Raw genomic sequence first — 17,368 nt, forward strand, 5'->3', positions numbered from 1 at the left:
AGTCTGATGGGCTTCCCTTTGTGGGTAACCCGACCTTTCTCTCTGGCTGCCCTTAAGATTTTTTCCTTCATTTCAACTTTGGTGAATCTGGCAATTATGTGTCTTGGAGTTGCTCTTCTCGAGGAGTATCTTTGTGGCGTTCTCTGTATTTCCTGGATTTGAATGTTGGCCTGCCCTACTAGGTTGGGGAAGTTCTCCTGGATGATATCCTGAAGAGTGTTTTCCAACTTGGTTCCATTTTCCCCCTCACTTTCAGGCACCCCAATCAGACGTAGATTTGGTCTTTTTACATAATCCCATACTTCTTGCAGGCTTTGTTCGTTTCTTTTTCTTCTTTTTTCTTTTGGTTTCTCTTCTCGCTTCATTTCATTCATTTGATCCTCAATCGCTGATACTCTTTCTTCCAGTTGATCGAGTCGGTTACTGAAGCTTGTGCATTTGTCACGTATTTCTCGTGTCATGGTTTTCATCTCTTTCATTTCGTTTAGGACCTTCTCTGCATTAATTACTCTAGCCATCAATTCTTCCACTTTTTTTTCAAGATTTTTAGTTTCTTTGCGCTGGGTACGTAACTCCTCCTTTAGCTCTGAGAAATTTGATGGACTGAAGCCTTCTTCTCTCATCTCGTCAAAGTCATTCTCCGTCCAGCTTTGATCCGTTGCTGGCGATGAGCTGCGCTCCTTTGCCGGGGGAGATGCACTCTTATTTTTTGAATTTCCAGCTTTTCTGCCCTGCTTTTTCCCCATCTTTGTGGTTTTATCTGCCTCTGGTCTTTGATGATGGTGATGTACTGATGGGGTTTTGGTGTAGGTGTCCTTCCTGTTTGATAGTTTTCCTTCTAACAGTCAGGACCCTCAGCTGTAGGTCTGTTGGAGATTGCTTGAGGTCCACTCCAGACCCTGTTTGCCTGGGTATCAGCAGCAGAGGCTGCAGAAGATAGAATATTTCTGAACAGCGAGTGTACCTGTCTGATTCTTGCTTTGGAAGCTTCCTCTCAGGGGTGTACTCCTCCCTGTGAGGTGTGGGGTGTCAGACTGCCCCTAGTGGGGGATGTCTCCCAGTTAGGCTACTCAGGGGTCAGGGACCCGCTTGAGCAGGGAGTCTGTCCCTTCTCAGATCTCAACCTCCGTGTTGGGAGATCCACTGCTCTCTTCAAAGCTGTCAGACAGAGTCGTTTGCGTCTGTGCAGAGGTGTCTGTGTGTCTTAGTTTACTGTGCCCTGTCCCCAGAGGTGGAGTCTACAGAGACAGGCAGGTTTCCTTGGGCTGCTGTGAGCTCCACCCAGTTCGAGCTTCCCAGCAGCTTTGTTTACCTACTTAAGCCTCAGCAATGGCGGGCGCCCCTCCCCTAGCCTCGCTGCTGCCTTGCCGGTAGATCACAGACTGCTGCGCTAGCAACGAGGGAGGCTCCGTGTATGTGGGACCCTCCCGGCCAGGTGTGGGATATGATCTCCTGGTGTGCCTGTTTCCTAAAGCGCAGTATTGGGGTGGGAGTTACCCGATTTTCCAGGTGTTGTGTGTCTCAGTTCCCCTGGCTAGGAAAAGGGACTCCCTTCCCCCTTGCGCTTCCCAGGTGAGGCAATGCCTCGCCCTGCTTCAGCTCTCGCTGGTCGGGCTGCAGCAGCTGACCAGCTCCGATCGTCCGGCACTCCCCAGTGAGATGAACCCAGTACCTCAGTTGAAAATGCAGAAATCACCGGTCTTCTGTGTCGCTGGCGCTGGGAGTTGGAGACTGGAGCTGCTCCTATTCGGCCATCTTGCTCCGCCCCCCATCTTTTGTCTATTTTAATAATCTTCCAAGCATACTCATTAAGGAACTAGAGTTTAGAGAAAGATAGACGTCAGCCTTACTAACCATAAGCAGTTTTTCCATCTTCTTTGAACCTCAGTTCCTGAAGTATAATAGATCTTCCATAGGGAGGTTTGTAATGTTTAAATGCAGTAATTTTCCTTTTTTTTTTTTTTCTTAAGATGGAGTCTTGCTCTGTTGCCCAGGCTGGAGTGCCATGGCACAATCTCGGCTCACTGCAACCTCCGCCTCCCAGGTTGAAGCGATTCTCCTGCTTCAGCTTCCCGAATATCTGGGATTACAGGCACCCACCACAACGCCTGGCTAATTTTTGTTATTTTTTTAGTAGAGACAGGGTTTCACCATGTTGGTCAGGCTGGTCTCAAACTCCTGACCTCAGGTGGTCTGCCTACCTTGGCCTCCCAAAGTGCTGGCTGGGATTACAGGTATGAGCCACCACACCCGGACTGAAATGCAGTAATTTTCTTAAGTATCTAGCACAGTTTCTACATAAGGAAGGGATAACCGCCCCGCCCCCCCCCCCCGACACACACAATATCTATTATTATTATTTTGGGAATAGCATAAGTTGATCCTTAAAGTAGTGGCTTTGAAACTAGTGAGGTTTTCATTTTAGCTCAGGCACCAGTTTCTGATCTTAGAAAAGTTATCACCTCATCTATTAAACAGAGGAAATGATACCTATATGAGAGGGGTGCTTTGAGGATTAAATGCGATAATGTAAGTCAAGTGTGTAACTTGCTGCCTAGCACACAGCAAGCACTCAGGACATGTTTATCACTACTATGACCACCCCACTATCACAACCACCTATTATTATTACTACCTTTTCTGTGCTTGTGATAAGTGTCACAAGCCAGACACAAATGGTGTCTACATAAAGCTCTGTAGATAAGCTACGGTTATGTGGCTATTATTACTAGGGTAAGTTACACACTGGCCACGTTTTTTTCCTCCTTCTTATCTTTATCTCCAATCATATGTTTTAATTTTTAAATAAAAATAATATATTTTTATCTTATTAAAAAAGCATACATAGTACTATGGAAATTTAGACAATTTGGATTAGCAATAAAACAAAGTAAGTAATCTATAATCCACCACTCTATAATTACTGTTGACATTAACACTGCATTGTACATTATTCATTTTTCTATTCATTTCTGGTTTTTGTTTTGATGTTTTTTAAGAAAAACATTTTAAAATAAAAGTATATAAGACATTGAGCATATTGGTCAACTATTAAATTTCAAATATTGAGGGGAAAAATTGTTGGGGTAAATAATACTATCTCTTATTTAGATATAAGGGGTAAAATTAATAGTGAGTCATGAATAGAATAAATTTCTCAACTAACCAGAATCCAAATGACTTAGAACTCTCAATATCGTACTTTTGGAGAAACGTAAAATAATTCAGAAACCATAGGGCTTATTTTTTAAAAAGAAGCTCATGATCATATAGAATTAACACAATCTCTTTAGTTCAGCTAATCTCCAACAAGAACTGACATTTACAAGTATCATACTCTCAAAGATTCATAACTGTCAAGAAAATGTTGAATTATGTTGAACTAACTCTTTGTTAAACAAAATACAATTAACTAGAGTAGCCCATTAGTTGGCTATTCTAGTAGAATATTGTAGTGTTTGAAGAATGAATAATCAAAAACAGATCTCCAATGTTGTTATTTTTTAGACTGTACTTTCTAAACCTCTCATTATCTCATTCCCTATTCTTCTAACAGAACTTAATTTATGTCCTGATGTAGAACTATTCATGAAACATACATGTGAGGGGTACAGGCCATATTTTAGATGTGATTCTTCTGAAAGACTAAACCTCAGCAATTTCACAGAGAGCAATACTTCTTCAGACCTTGGTCTACCACAAGATTTCACTGTAGTTTTCAAAGCACCCTGATGCACGTTGCCTCATGCTTTTCATAGGCCTTTAAGTTATGTAGTGTAGACATTGTGATCTTTGACTTATAATAAAGGAGCTGAGAGTTAAAGATATTAAATGCCATTTTTTCCTAAGGCCACAAATCCCTGAAATTGCAGAGATAGCATAGCACTTTTGTTTTTGCTATATTAAAATGAACAACCTTGGACAAGTCACTGAAACTCCTAAAAGGTCTTTTATCTTACATTAGTAAAATGCAAGGATTGGTCTGGATTATCTTTTATTTTCTCTTGATGTTCTATAAATCTACGAGCTATAATGCACCAGGGCACAATGCTCTAGGTCCTATAACTGATGTATTAGAAAACCATATTTTGCTGGCATTAACCTGTCCTTGTTTTGTTTTGTTTTGTTTTGTTTCAAGAAGTGGAGTTTCACTCTTGTTGCCCAGGCTGGAGTGCAATGGTGCAATCTCAGCTCACTGCAACCTCCACCTCCCGGGTTGAAGTGATTCTCCTGCCTCAGCCTCCCAAGTAGGTGGGATTACAGGCATGCACCACCACGCCTGGCTGATTTTGTATTTTTAGTAGGGATGGTGTTTCTCCATGTTGGTCAGCCTGGTCTCAAACTCCTGACCTCAGGTAATCCACCTTCCTTGGCCTCCCAAAGTACTGGGATTACAAGCATGAGCCACTGCATCTGGCCTAACCTGTCTTATTGGCTTTATTGATTTCTTTTCCTATACATAGTTTTATGGTCTGAATGTTTGGGACCCCCTAAAATTCATATGTTGAAACTAAATAATGTGATGGAACTAGGACATGGGACCTTTTGGAAGATGATTAGAGTCATGAGGGGAGAGTCCTCAAGAATGGGATTAGTGCCATTATAAAACAGTCCCAAAGGAACTCATTCTCCCTTCCACCATGTGAGGATGCAGCTAGGAGGCACCATTTATGAATCAGGAAACAGCTGCCAATGCCTTAATTGCGGATTTTCCTGTCTCCAAAACCGTGAGACACAAAAACAAACAACAACAACAACAAAAAAAAAAAAAACAAAAAATTAATAAAGCAAAAAAAAAAAAAAGTTGGTTATTTATAAGCAACCCAGTTTATGGTGTTTTGTTATAGTAGCATGAACAGAATAAGACACATGGGAAATTCCCAAAGTATGGTTCACAATCTAATGTGAGGTAAAAACTATCAGAACAAAACTAATATTAATACATTATTTGTCTCTTTCACTGTGTCAACATTTGCACTGATTATGTATAAGCCATGGTGAATAAAACTGTGGGCATCTTAGCCCTTCTGATGACTGCAGCATCACTTGAAGAAATTTACTTTACTCATGTATTTTTATTTTCAAAGTTTTTTATTGCTGTTGTTTCTTTTGTTCATTTTTAACCATGTGCCACGTCCCATGACCCGCTAAGATTTTCTGATACAGGGAGACTGAGGCTCAGCTAAGAGAGGGACACTTAAATTCTTAGAGCAAAGCTACCAGGCTTAGCTGTTATTTTTATTTCTACAGAAAGGAAACAAAATAGTTTAATTATGTTTAAGTTAAATAAGAGAATTTGATTAAAATTCCAAGAATAAAACTTTATTACAAATTTGAATCCCTAATTTGGTTCACTTATGTCTAGAACTTAGATGTTCAATTCATTTTTAAATGATTTCCCAGACCCATTCACAAATAAGCAAGTTAAGTTATATTCCAATAGGAATGTACGTCTAGGTCATTAAAGACTAACCAGATATCATGTAGTAAAAGTTCACTCTTTTAGAAGCTATCACTATTTCCCCTTTCAAATCCCTACTTTCAACTCTGTAGGTGCTTTTCAAAAAACTAAAGGACAAATGAAATAGAATATACAATATAGTTATCCTCTCACATGCCTAACTAATTTGAACATGTTTAACATAAAAACAGACATAAAATTGCTATTAATTTATACCAGGTTCTGCCACTGCTTTTATACTTTATTATTAGATTTGCTCTTCAGTATGGGTTTAAAACCAATATGCCACGTGGGATAAATATTTATGGAAATGCTGCCTCAAATGTTAACATAATATTGTATAAAGTAGCAATTCCAACAAAAAGTGACATATTGTCAGGGATAAACATCAACTAACTGAATCAAAGAGGTTTTCCCATACCATTACAGAGAATCACACTAAGTTGCTACTTTGACATTCCAGGCACCACTAAATATCTATTCTACTTTACAGTATGCACTACAGCTCTATAATCACCCAGACTGGAAAGAAGAGGTCTTTCTTCAAAAAATTATTTGGAATTCTCATTTTCCCTTATTTGCATTCTTTGAGTATCTAAGCATCATCAAGAAAATATACCAAAAAGAAACTAACGCTTATATAAAATGCCATGAACCATAAGTTATAGTTAAAATTGTTATCTCCAAGGAAACTGTTAGCAAAAAAAACGAAATGCACTTCGGCTCATAGTGAACAGAAATGCAGTTATGCTCCTGTCAGTTCACCCCTTTCACACACACAGGCACCTTATTGCGCCATCACTACCTTCAGCTGATCTGAAATGCTTTCTTTCAGTCCTACTCTCATTCCCATGAGGCTTAAATCCTTTATTTTCTGTGAGGTTGTCAGGGAATGCCAATCCAGCACACAAACTTCTTTTATCTTAAATGTTTTTGACTTGTTCTCTACATTAAAATATTAACATTTTCTCTATTTATAAATCTGAATATATTAAATAATATACATAGCTGTTTCTTCAACAATTATTTTTAGGTTAATGTATGAATTGTTTATTATTGTTATTTTTCACAGAAATAGCTTTTTATTTTTGTTTCTTTCATTTGTGTTTCCCTAATACTAATGATGCCATTTAAAAAAAAACTCAGCAATTATATTATATGTGTGTTCATACAAAATAATTATTGATGACCTACTCTGGTTTGGACACTGCAGCTGCATTTCTCTTCCCAATTAAACTCTAAGTATCCCTATGGCTTACCCCAGGACATTCAGCATCACACTTCCCCCATATTAAGAACTCAATAAATATCACAATATTAATAATAATATACAACAATAGAGTTTTGAAAGAAGCTACAGTTCATATTCAAAATAAATTGGTTAATAAACGAGAACAAAGTATGAGATCATTCTAGTTAGTACTGCAATCATAATTAGAGTTGAGACTACCTTTTGTCTCCTTGACCTGGCTCTGTATTTAGTGTGACAACTTCAGAGTTTCCTTAAGAGAGGAGTTTAGAGGTTGGCAATCTAGTTGGGAAGGGAGTGGGACTACACAGCAGAAGACCTAGATGTGCTGCATTACAACCACCGAGTGTACTTTCCCCGAGGCCCCGGCAGAGTCCAGCCCATGGCCCTCAACAGGGACCCTAATGATGCATCCTCATACTGCTCTTTTTTGTCTAGTTCTCAACCAAATAACTTTTATTCTTTAGTTTTTATTTACTTATTAAGATATAATGTGCCTATCACTCTTATGGGCACTGATCAAAATGTCAGGGAACTGTCTCCCAGGCCCTCTTCTGCTTCCCATGCTGCCATAATCAGAAATGATTCCCTTGCCCTGTGGAAGAACTTTCTAAGGCTTTCCAGTGAACAAATGGTTGGCCTGGTCAATTGCAATGAACTTCATACCTACTCTACACTAACAACTAGAAGTGTTCCAGTTCTAAAACCTGAAACTCCCAACTTTCACACTCAAATGCAGCTTTAATTTTCCTGTTTCTTTCTTTTAATCCCTGGACTTGCCACTGGACACAATTAGGCCATCCAGAACCCTCTCTTTATCACTGCACTTTATATTTGCTTTCTATCCTTCCATAAGTACTTTTAAAGTACCAAATATGTGCCATGCATATCTCATATACTCTCAGAAAAACAGAGAGAACCTTAAATTAGTTTGTACCTGAAATCATTCTTTTTAAGAACTCAAAGGATTCCTGCATAAAGATACATAAAGTGAAGAGGAGATACATATTCCAACATTCTTTCCTTCCTTTTTTTTCTTTCTAATTCTGAGTGAATTACAGCTTGGAAAACAAGTTTCAGGGTCAGTGAGAGTTACTGATTACAGATTACTACATTTTATTTAAAGTGAAAATCCTTATTCAGTCAACACATTCTTTCATAGGTGAGTAATATAAATAGAAAATAAATAAGACATTTTCACTAACCTCAGTACATACAAAAAACAGGCATATAAATAACACTGGATTACAATCGGTTCCATTAAAAAGTGTTAATGTCTGTAATACAAAGATAGGAGTAGGAAAGAAATGGCTGCTCCTTTCCATGCTGATTAGAGAAGTCTTCATAGAAATCATTGGGTTTTGATTGCATCAGAAACTTATTCTGAACAAATATATTTTACTTGCCACAGGAAACAAGAGAAAAACAATCAGTAAAGGTATGCTATTGAAATGCATTTGATATTTTCTCATGACACTGAAATGACTCTGCTGATTTCTTTTCAGTGACTGATAGACCTCATCATGGCAGCCATTAAAACTGCAGCAATACATTCTCATGCTTATGGAAAAAAGAAAGAATTAATCATATTTAATTGACATTTTATTGCTAGCGCAGACAAATACAGAGGAAATAATTGGCTGTATTTCTTGTATTTACTCAACATTTCTCTTTAATTAATTATAATCTAAGGCACAGAATTATTTTGACAGTGACCATACACCTGGATCTTCCACAACCATTTGTTCTGTATATACTGGCTCCATGCATACCATTTCATAACGTTGAGAGAAAGCACCACTGAATCTTTTATTTAAACTCATTTTCATTTTTCATTAACTCACCAAAAAAATAATATTCCCTCATTCCTTTCAACTCCTAGTTAAAGCACAGAACATTTTAAGATGACAGTCATTGGCCGGGCACGGTGGCTCAAGCCTGTAATCCCAGCACTTTGGGAGGCCGAGACGGGCGGATCACGAGGTCATGAGATCGAGACCATCCTGGCTAACACGGTGAAACCTCGTCTCTACTAAAAATACAAAAAAAAAACTAGCCGGGCGAGGTGGCGGGCGCCTGTAGTCCCAGCTACTCGGGAGGCTGAGGCAGGAGAATGGCATAAACCTGGGAGGCGGAGCTTGCAGTGAGCTGAGATCCGGCCACTCCACTCCAGCCTGGGCGACAGAGCTAGACTCCGTCTCAAAAAATAAAAATAAAAAAAAATAAAAAGATGACAGTCATTATTGTTAACCATTATTTCCCCACACAAAATCCTTCAGTTTCTCAATGAAAGAATCTATGAGGGAAAAATAAACTCTAAGTGAGAGGTTGATTGAGTTGCGTAGAAAAATGTAATAGATGGCCTAAAAAAATTCTCCTAGACTTGCTAAACAACAGGGTGGGGGATTGAGGGGCACTAATGCTATGTATACTGCAAGATATAACAAAGGCCCTTGAACTGTCAATGCTTAGTACTCCAGTTTCTCTGTATCCCATAAATTAATCAAAAAGAACTATAGCTAACGGTGCAGAATTCCATGTTAAGGTCAAGTAAAAAGCACTGAACACAAGTGCCACAACCTGCTCTCCAGCAGAGGAGTGAAGATGGGTTTTTTACTGGTGCCTAAGTACACAATGACCAGGGACAGGGAAAATCCACATGGACTTCTTTAGAGAAATTGTATTCAGTTCCAGTGATGATTTTCTCATTAGATATAAGTAAAAGGAAAAAAGCCAATTAAACAAACAACAATACAGATCCTATGAGAAACAGTAAATGATACAAGGAATAGTGCCCTAAATTCGATAAAGCAGAGCAAAACTCTGAAAATAACTTACTAAAGAAATGAAAATAACCAGAGAAGATAATTTGACATGTTCAGTGGCATGAAGTGATACATGTCCATTATAAAAAGCTGAAATGCAATAAAAGATAAAAAGATAAACACACTGAATGACAAAAAAGCATATATAAGGAGTGAAATCAAAATGGATTGTGATGAACTAATGAGATAATTAAAAAAGAATTAAAATTCCAACAAGAAAATTGAAATTCAGGCAGGAGAATGGCATGAACCTGGGAGGCAGAGTTTGCAGTGAGCTAAGACTGCGCCACTGCACTCCAGCCTGGGTGACATAGTGAGACTCCATCTCCAAAAAAAAAAAATAATAAAAATAAATAAAAAGAAAAAAAAGAAAATTGAAATTCATATTGAAGATAAACTCAAGAATTATTACAGAAAATTGAGTAAATGATAAAAAATTTTGAGAAATTCACTTGATATGTAATAGAAAAGAAGAAATGAAAATAATGAGAAAAGACAATACTTATAAATAATTGGAGCTCCATAAACCCCACAATGACTGATCTTTTCAAAGACCTAATTTTTAAAATGTTTCCTCAGCTTAGAAGAAAAAAAACAAGAATGCTGTTTTAAGAATTCAGTGCACTCAACAAATATCTCAATGAAAATCTACAGTTTTACTTTTGAACTTGAAAAGATTATTCTCAAGGACACTTAGATATATAAACAGGAAGAACATCTAATAAAAAAGTTAAAATAATTAGGTATTAAAATACATAATAAAAATAACTAAATTAGTGCCATAGCAGTGTACAAACTAACAGGCAGATCAATAAACAAACACTATATATGTGAAAACGAAGTACATAATAAAAGAAATATCCCAAACAAAAAGGTTAGTATTACTAAACAAATAACTGAGAAACTGAATGTTTTCCCACTTAGTGTCCCACCTCACTCCATGCATTAATATACTTTCCAAATATATTAAATAACTGAATGTAGAAAATTAAGATATAAAATTGCATAGAGATCCAGTCATACAGTGAATAAGGTGACCAAATTAACCCTTTTGCTAGAGAGTATTTGAAAGTAATAAACACATTCCCCCTCACAGACGCATGTAGACACATAGATATAAAACTACTGGAGGAGAATTCTCTGAAAAAGGATTATCTTCGTAAGTTGGAAACAATAAGAAAGACTAAATACAAAAAGATGATCTGTCAGACAGTACTGAAGGTAACCCATTAGGAGAATTTGCCAGTTCCTCCTGCCCAGCATCTTGGATTTTACCTGACCACCTCAACACAAGGTAGAAGACAAAAGCTGCTAGCTGTACAATATGAAATTTTAAAGCTGAGGCACCCACATAAAGCTGAAGTCTTCAAAAGGCAGCACCAGTAGGCAAGCTAGGGGGGAAAAAGACTCACAGGGCAAGGTAGTGTGAATTCTTGCTAGGTTTAATTGGTTCCCAGGGAATGGCAGAAAGTGAAAAAAGGTCTCTGAAAATTTGAAGTCATTAACCTACCCCCCTCACACAAGCTGGGAATGTGGTTCACATTTAGTTTAAAATTTATAGAGATTGTCTTATTCCTTACAGGTTAATGAGTCCTAGTTCCTATAGCCATCTCTACTTCATCATTTTTCTGGGAGGAAAGGGATGTGAAGATATTGGACACTTTTCCTTTTCTAATATTATTAATATAATCATGGCCTTTAACTGCTTTCCTCAACATGTGACAAGGATTAGAGGACGGATTCAGGTATGGCCAGTCACTGTTATAAATACAACATTAAATATACTCTGATATATTCCCTGCATAATTTAAATTTTAGAATAAAAAACACTTACAAAATTGCCAATTTCTGAATATTCATTTAATGTTTTGTATTACCTTCACTCTTTAACAAAAAAGATTTCAATTTGCAATAAAAACTTTTGAATTGATATGCAGAAATTTCAAGAGCTGAGAGGGATATTTGCAGTTCACTGAGAGATTGCTCTAGATCTTCAGAAGATTGTTGAAATTAACCATGATGTATTCATGTATTGATGGAAAGTTTCTGTTATGTTCTTAAGGCTCGGAAAGATGTTTTACTATGACCCTCCAATGTAGATGGAGAGATTTTGTTTACAGGAATAAAAGTAATCAGAAATTCCAAATCTACATTTTAAGACCAGCTTTGTGACCAGGAACTCTATTCTTAAAGAATTCTTAAAGAATTATTAATACCATGAGGCATAAAACTGTGTATGGTGATTGTGACAAGAGAAAGACAAATGCAAACAGATTCATGAGTCATTCTTATTAGCATCAGTAGGGACATTAGGCCTATGTCAGCAACTGCTGTATATGACCCTTGAAACACTCTCCAGAAAAGTGATTACGATGTAATCTGTTTGAAGACTACTGATAAACTTCACATTGGATTGACTGCCCTGTAAAGTCTTTAACTCCCTAGAGATAAAAATACCTATACTTAACCACCATGCTTGATTATAGAATTAGGCTCAGAGGAGTGGATTTTTCAAACCCATTAAACTCATTAGCAACAGAGCTAGAATTAGAACTCAGGGCTTCCAACTAGCACTCTGTTCTCTGTCCTCACATTTTACCCATTCTATTACATGTCTGTCTTAATGTCTATGATAATGTCATGATCAAATCATGAGTAAATTAATGATTATTTGTAAATGTCAGTCTATCCTTTTTAAATGGGGACATATAGCTTATTTTCATATTTTGAGTTTCATTGTCACAGCATCTTCAGAAATGTCTTCTGAAATTAGAAACTATAGGCCATTACAACACAAGTATATAATGATCTATGGCTTTTAGTGATAATCATCCTGGTCTTTATCTGTGATACACTGATTATACTCTTTAGCATGAACTAGCCAGAGGTTCAGATGGTTGTTTTGAACAACTTGTTCTGTAATAGTTTTTTTTTTTTTTTTTTTTAATATGTCTGCCTACATTTTGACATCTTTCCCCTTGGTCGGTTTTTCTCAAATGGCCTATGGCTTTGAATTAAAACAGTGAAAGAGTAATTTAAATTACTAAATATTTAATATTTTAATAGAGAATATTTTTCCAAAATCACTATGGGATTTTCTGCCAAACTGCTCCTTTAGTTTAGGATTGTTTGAGTCTTAGATTGATTCAACATCCTTTCCAGCTTTTCTGATGAAGTGTCAAAGATATTCAATAATAAATGCAATTAAAATTATATGAAAAATGTGTGACTCAGGATTTGCCTGGCTCTAAAGTACTCCATGAGCTGCCTCTCTAAACTAAGTCTTTCCCAGGGAACTAAGGCATAGCCTAATTTAGAGAATGCTTCTTTATTAAAACCAACATTTCACTGTCCTCTATATTTTGAGGCATCATTGTAATGTCTTTACCTGTTTTTTTTTTTTTTTTTTTTTAAATAATAGTAATCCTGGCTTCATAAAATGAGTTGTCAAGTGTTCTCTCTTCTAATATTTAGAATAGATTATATATAAATGGTAATATTTCTTTCTTAAACTTTGGTAGAGTATGCGAGTGAAACCCTCAAGGTCTAGAATTTTCTTTGTTGGGATATTTTAAACGTTGAAATCAATTTCTTTAACTGGGTAAGGCTATCAAGGTTACCTATTTCTTCCTGAAGGAGTTTTGGTAGTTTGTATCTTCCAAATAATTGGTCCTTTTCATCTAATTTGTTGTACAGACTAGAGATGTTTATCGTAGTCCCTTATTATCCTCTTAACACCTGTAATGATGTCCACTTCCATTACAGTCATTGACAAGTTGTACCTTTTCTTTCTTCCCCCAAATGCTTGTAATTTGGGGAAAGAATGCTTATAATTTGGAGGAAGAAAGAAAATATACAAGTTACCAATGACTGTAATGGAAGTTGATATCATTACAGGTGTTAAAAGGATAACACCTGTAGTTTCTACTGTTTTCATCTTTTCAACATCATTCATTTATGCTCTTATATGTATTATTTTCTTCCTTTTGTGTGGTATGGGCTCGATTTTTCCTTGCTATTCTAGTTTCTTATATTATTGATTTAAAACTTTCCTTCAATGACTAGCATAAATCCATATATTTCTCAAATTATTACTGCTTTAGAAAGTGCATCTCATGAATTATCATGTCATACTTTCACTTACTTCAATTTTTTTCCAGTTTCTCTTTATGTTTCATCCATAGGTTATTTAGAAATGTACTGTTTATTTCCAAATTGTTGAAGGGTTTTCTAGATGTCCTCCTGTTATTTACTACTAGCAAAATTATATTATGGTTGGAGAACATCCCAGGTATGATTCTTTAAATCTTGTTAAGGTTTGTTTCATGGTCTAGAATGGTATCTCAATCCCTACTCCACACCCCTTGAAAAGATTATGAATTCTTCTGTTATTGGGTGAAGTGTTCTAGAAATGACACAAGTCAAACTAGGATGGCTTTGTTATGGTTTTCTATAATACTGCCGATTTTATGCCTAACTTTATTATTACTGAGAAAGGAGTAATGAAACCTTCAAGTATAACATATTTATCCAGTCTTCCCTACAGTGTTATCAATTTTTGCTTCACATGTTTTGGAAGTTTCAAGCATTTGGTAGGCTCACACACATTTATCATTATATTTTCTTGGTGAATGGACACTTTTATCATTATGTAATATCTGTCTTTACCCTGTGTTTTTTTTTGTTTTGTTTTGTTTTGTTTTGTTTTGTTTGAGGCGGAGTCTCGTTCTGTCGCCCCGGCTGGAGTGCAGTGGCCTGATCTCAGCTCACTGCAAGCCCCACCTCCCAGATTTACGCCATTCTCCTGCCTCAGCCTCCCGAGTAGCTGGGACTACAGGCGCCCGCCACCTCGCCCGGCTAGTTTTTTTGTATTTTTTAGTAGAGAAGGGGTTTCACTGTGTTAGCCAGGATGGTCTCGATCTCCTGACCTCGTGATCCGCCCGTCTCGGCCTCCCAAAGTGCTGGGATTACAGGCTTGAGCCCCCGACCCAGCCGTTTACCCTGTTGATGTTCTTTGTTTAGAAATATATTTTTGTTAATATTAACACAGTCGATCTAACTTTCTTTGGATTAGTGTTTGCAAAGTATAGAACTACATTATTTTACATTATTTAAATACTTATTAGCTTCCACTTTAATTATTTTTTGTTAAAGGTCTTTATATTTATTATTTTGTTCTAGAAGGTAAAATATACATTTATTGGATTGGGTGTGGTGCCTTAGGCCTGTAATCCCTACACTTTGGGAGGCCCAGGTGGGTTGATCACCCAAGGTCAGGAGTTTGAGACCAGCCTGGCCAACATGGTGAAACTCTGTCTCTACTAAAAATAAGAAAAATTAGCCAGGAGAAGTGGCACACTCCTGTGTTCCCAGCTACTCTGGAGGCTGAGTCAGGAGAATCACATGAACCCTGGAGGCAGAGGCTGCCATGAGCTGAGATCACGCCACTGCACTTCAGCCTGGGCGACGAGTGCAAAATTCCATCTCAAAAAAAAAAAAAAAAAATATATATATATATATATATATATATACACACACACACACACACACATTTGTAGCCTTTCTCAGTGTATTTACAGTTAACATTTTCCATTTCAATTAGAAGCCAATTGAAAATTCCTGATATCTTAATAACTTTATATTTTAGTTATCATATACATTGCATCCATATACACCAAGTAATGTTTAAGCTTTATTTCATCAGCATATACGTTTTTAAAGAATGTAATAAAAGCAACATGGTCTATTATATTTAATCCCCTTAAGCGTTACTTTTGCTCTGCCTTTATTCCTGAAATTACAAGTTTCTCTGTTATATCACAACTCCCTGTAGTCTAAAGCACTGCTGTTAGCATTTATTTCACAGGTCTACTGACAATGAATTATGTTAACTTTCCTACACGTGAAGCACAGTTTATTATTCTGAAGGATTATTTTTACTAGATGTAGAATTCTAGGTTGACAGTTTATAGCTTTTAGCAACTTGATGTTGTTCCACAATCTTGGAGCCACCAGGGTTTCTGATGTGAAAAGTGCAGTCATTTGAAATGTTGTTCCCCTAAATGTAATGTGCCATTTTCCTCTGGCATCTATAAAAAGAAATAGACGGGTAATTACAATGTTCATTTTTTTGGTAATGGGTAGGCTAGAAGCCCGATCACCATAAACATGCAATACACCCATGTGACAAACATGCACATGTACCCTGTGAATCTAAAATAAAATATAATTTAAAAGATCATTACAAGTTTTAAAAATTAAACATAAAAGGAGAAAGAATTATCTTTAGTTTTCAAAAAGTTTATTATGATGTGTTTGGGTGAGGTTTCCTTTGAGTTTATTAGGTTTATGGCTCACAGAAAATTAATACATTTACGGTTTTCTCCAAATTTGTAAGGCCTTTGACTGTTACATTCAAATATACTTTTGTCACAAATTTCTTTCCCTTCTCCTTTAGGGACCACAATAGTATATATGCTGTAGTTTTTGGTATTATTTCACAGATTCCTGAGACTTTGTTCAATTTTCTGCAGTATAACTTTTTTCTTAAGATTAGAACATTTCAACTGACCTGTCTTCACATACACTGACTTCTTTGTTATCTCTATTCTGCTCTTGGGCCCATCCAGGGAATACTTTATTTCAGACGGTATATTTTTCAGTTCTAAAGTTTACTTTTTAAAACATGGATATGTTAAAATTATGCACACATGTATGCAGGTATATATGTATACATATATAAACGCACAAAATACACACACACAACACATATATATTTCCTAATTCTATGGTTAGAATTTCTACCATTTCATTCTTTTCAGGATTACTGATGTTCACCTCAAGGAGCATGGTTATAATATGTGCATTAAAGTCCTTGGTTATTTTAATATCTGGGTTACCTCAGGGATTACCTCTGATGATTGTCATTTACCTTGAGAACTGGTCAACATTTTTCTGATTCTTTGTAATTGTGCGTATTGAGTAGTTTTAGATTGTATCCCAGAAATACTAAACATTATATTGGGAGACGCTGACTACTAAGTTGTTTTGTTTTTATAGAATATTGATCTTTTTTGTAGTATAAAAGCAGCTACAGAAAAGCTGTATTCCAATGAAACTTTATTTACAGAAGCAGATGGCACACCAACAACCACAATAATTAGGTTCAGAGTACAAATTCTGCCCTACCTTCTGTTAGTGGTAGTTTCACTGTCAGTTTTCAATGTCTTTACTCTGAAGTTTGGGTTTATCCCATTATTTTTGGGAGTTTACCTGGGTTATATACAGTGGTTTACATCATAATTCTGTTATCAAAGCCTCTTCTATGTTGTTTGGAGTCTGTCTCACACAGGTCAGGGGTGAGTCTGGAAATTATATCCTTCCTACAGAGAATTAAGGATGCCCTTTTCCAACTCTCCCTAGTCCAAAGAGTTGTCCAGAGATAGCAAAGGGCTGGAGAAGGATATCCTTAATTCTCTGTAGGAAGATTCACCTTAATTCACCACCACCTTCTTCTGTTCCCAGAAGTCTTTTTACCTACTTTTTCCTGTCAGAGAGACTGAGTTTTTCTCAGAGTTTTCACCGTTCATGCTACTTGTACATAGTTACAAAACCCATTGTAGGGACTCGATAAAAAAACAAATACAAAAAGAAAAACAAAAGTCCCAAGGATTCCTTCCATACTCTCCAGTTCATATAGTCCCCATTACCAGTCCTCTTGCCCAAAAGTTGTTTCTGTTAAAGATTTTGCTGCTCTGAAGTACAACAGAGTTCCTTGACTGGGGCTGCTGTTAAATCAAAACTTGGATATTGAAAAAAAAGGAAAACATAAGA

The 17,368-nt window shown here is 36.6% G+C and overlaps 1 protein-coding gene across 4 annotated transcripts in view; it reads right to left on the reverse strand.

Moving 5' to 3' along the window:
* Window positions 1-17,368, reverse strand: part of MEI4 (meiotic double-stranded break formation protein 4) — a 344,684-nt gene that overhangs the window by 165,587 nt on the left and 161,729 nt on the right. The window contains exon 5 of one of the 4 annotated variants that reach the window (XM_045391165.3): window positions 15,452-15,624. The exons of the other annotated variants lie outside the window; for them this stretch is intronic. Coding sequence (XP_045247100.1) covers window positions 15,574-15,624 — 51 coding nt within the window. The 3' untranslated portion in view covers window positions 15,452-15,573. Of the gene's footprint in view, window positions 1-15,451; window positions 15,625-17,368 lie in introns of those variants that run through there. 4 annotated transcript variants of the gene reach the window in all.

This window comes from Macaca fascicularis, chromosome 4 (genome assembly GCF_037993035.2).
Source record: "Macaca fascicularis isolate 582-1 chromosome 4, T2T-MFA8v1.1".
Classification (NCBI taxonomy): Eukaryota; Metazoa; Chordata; class Mammalia; order Primates; family Cercopithecidae; genus Macaca; species Macaca fascicularis.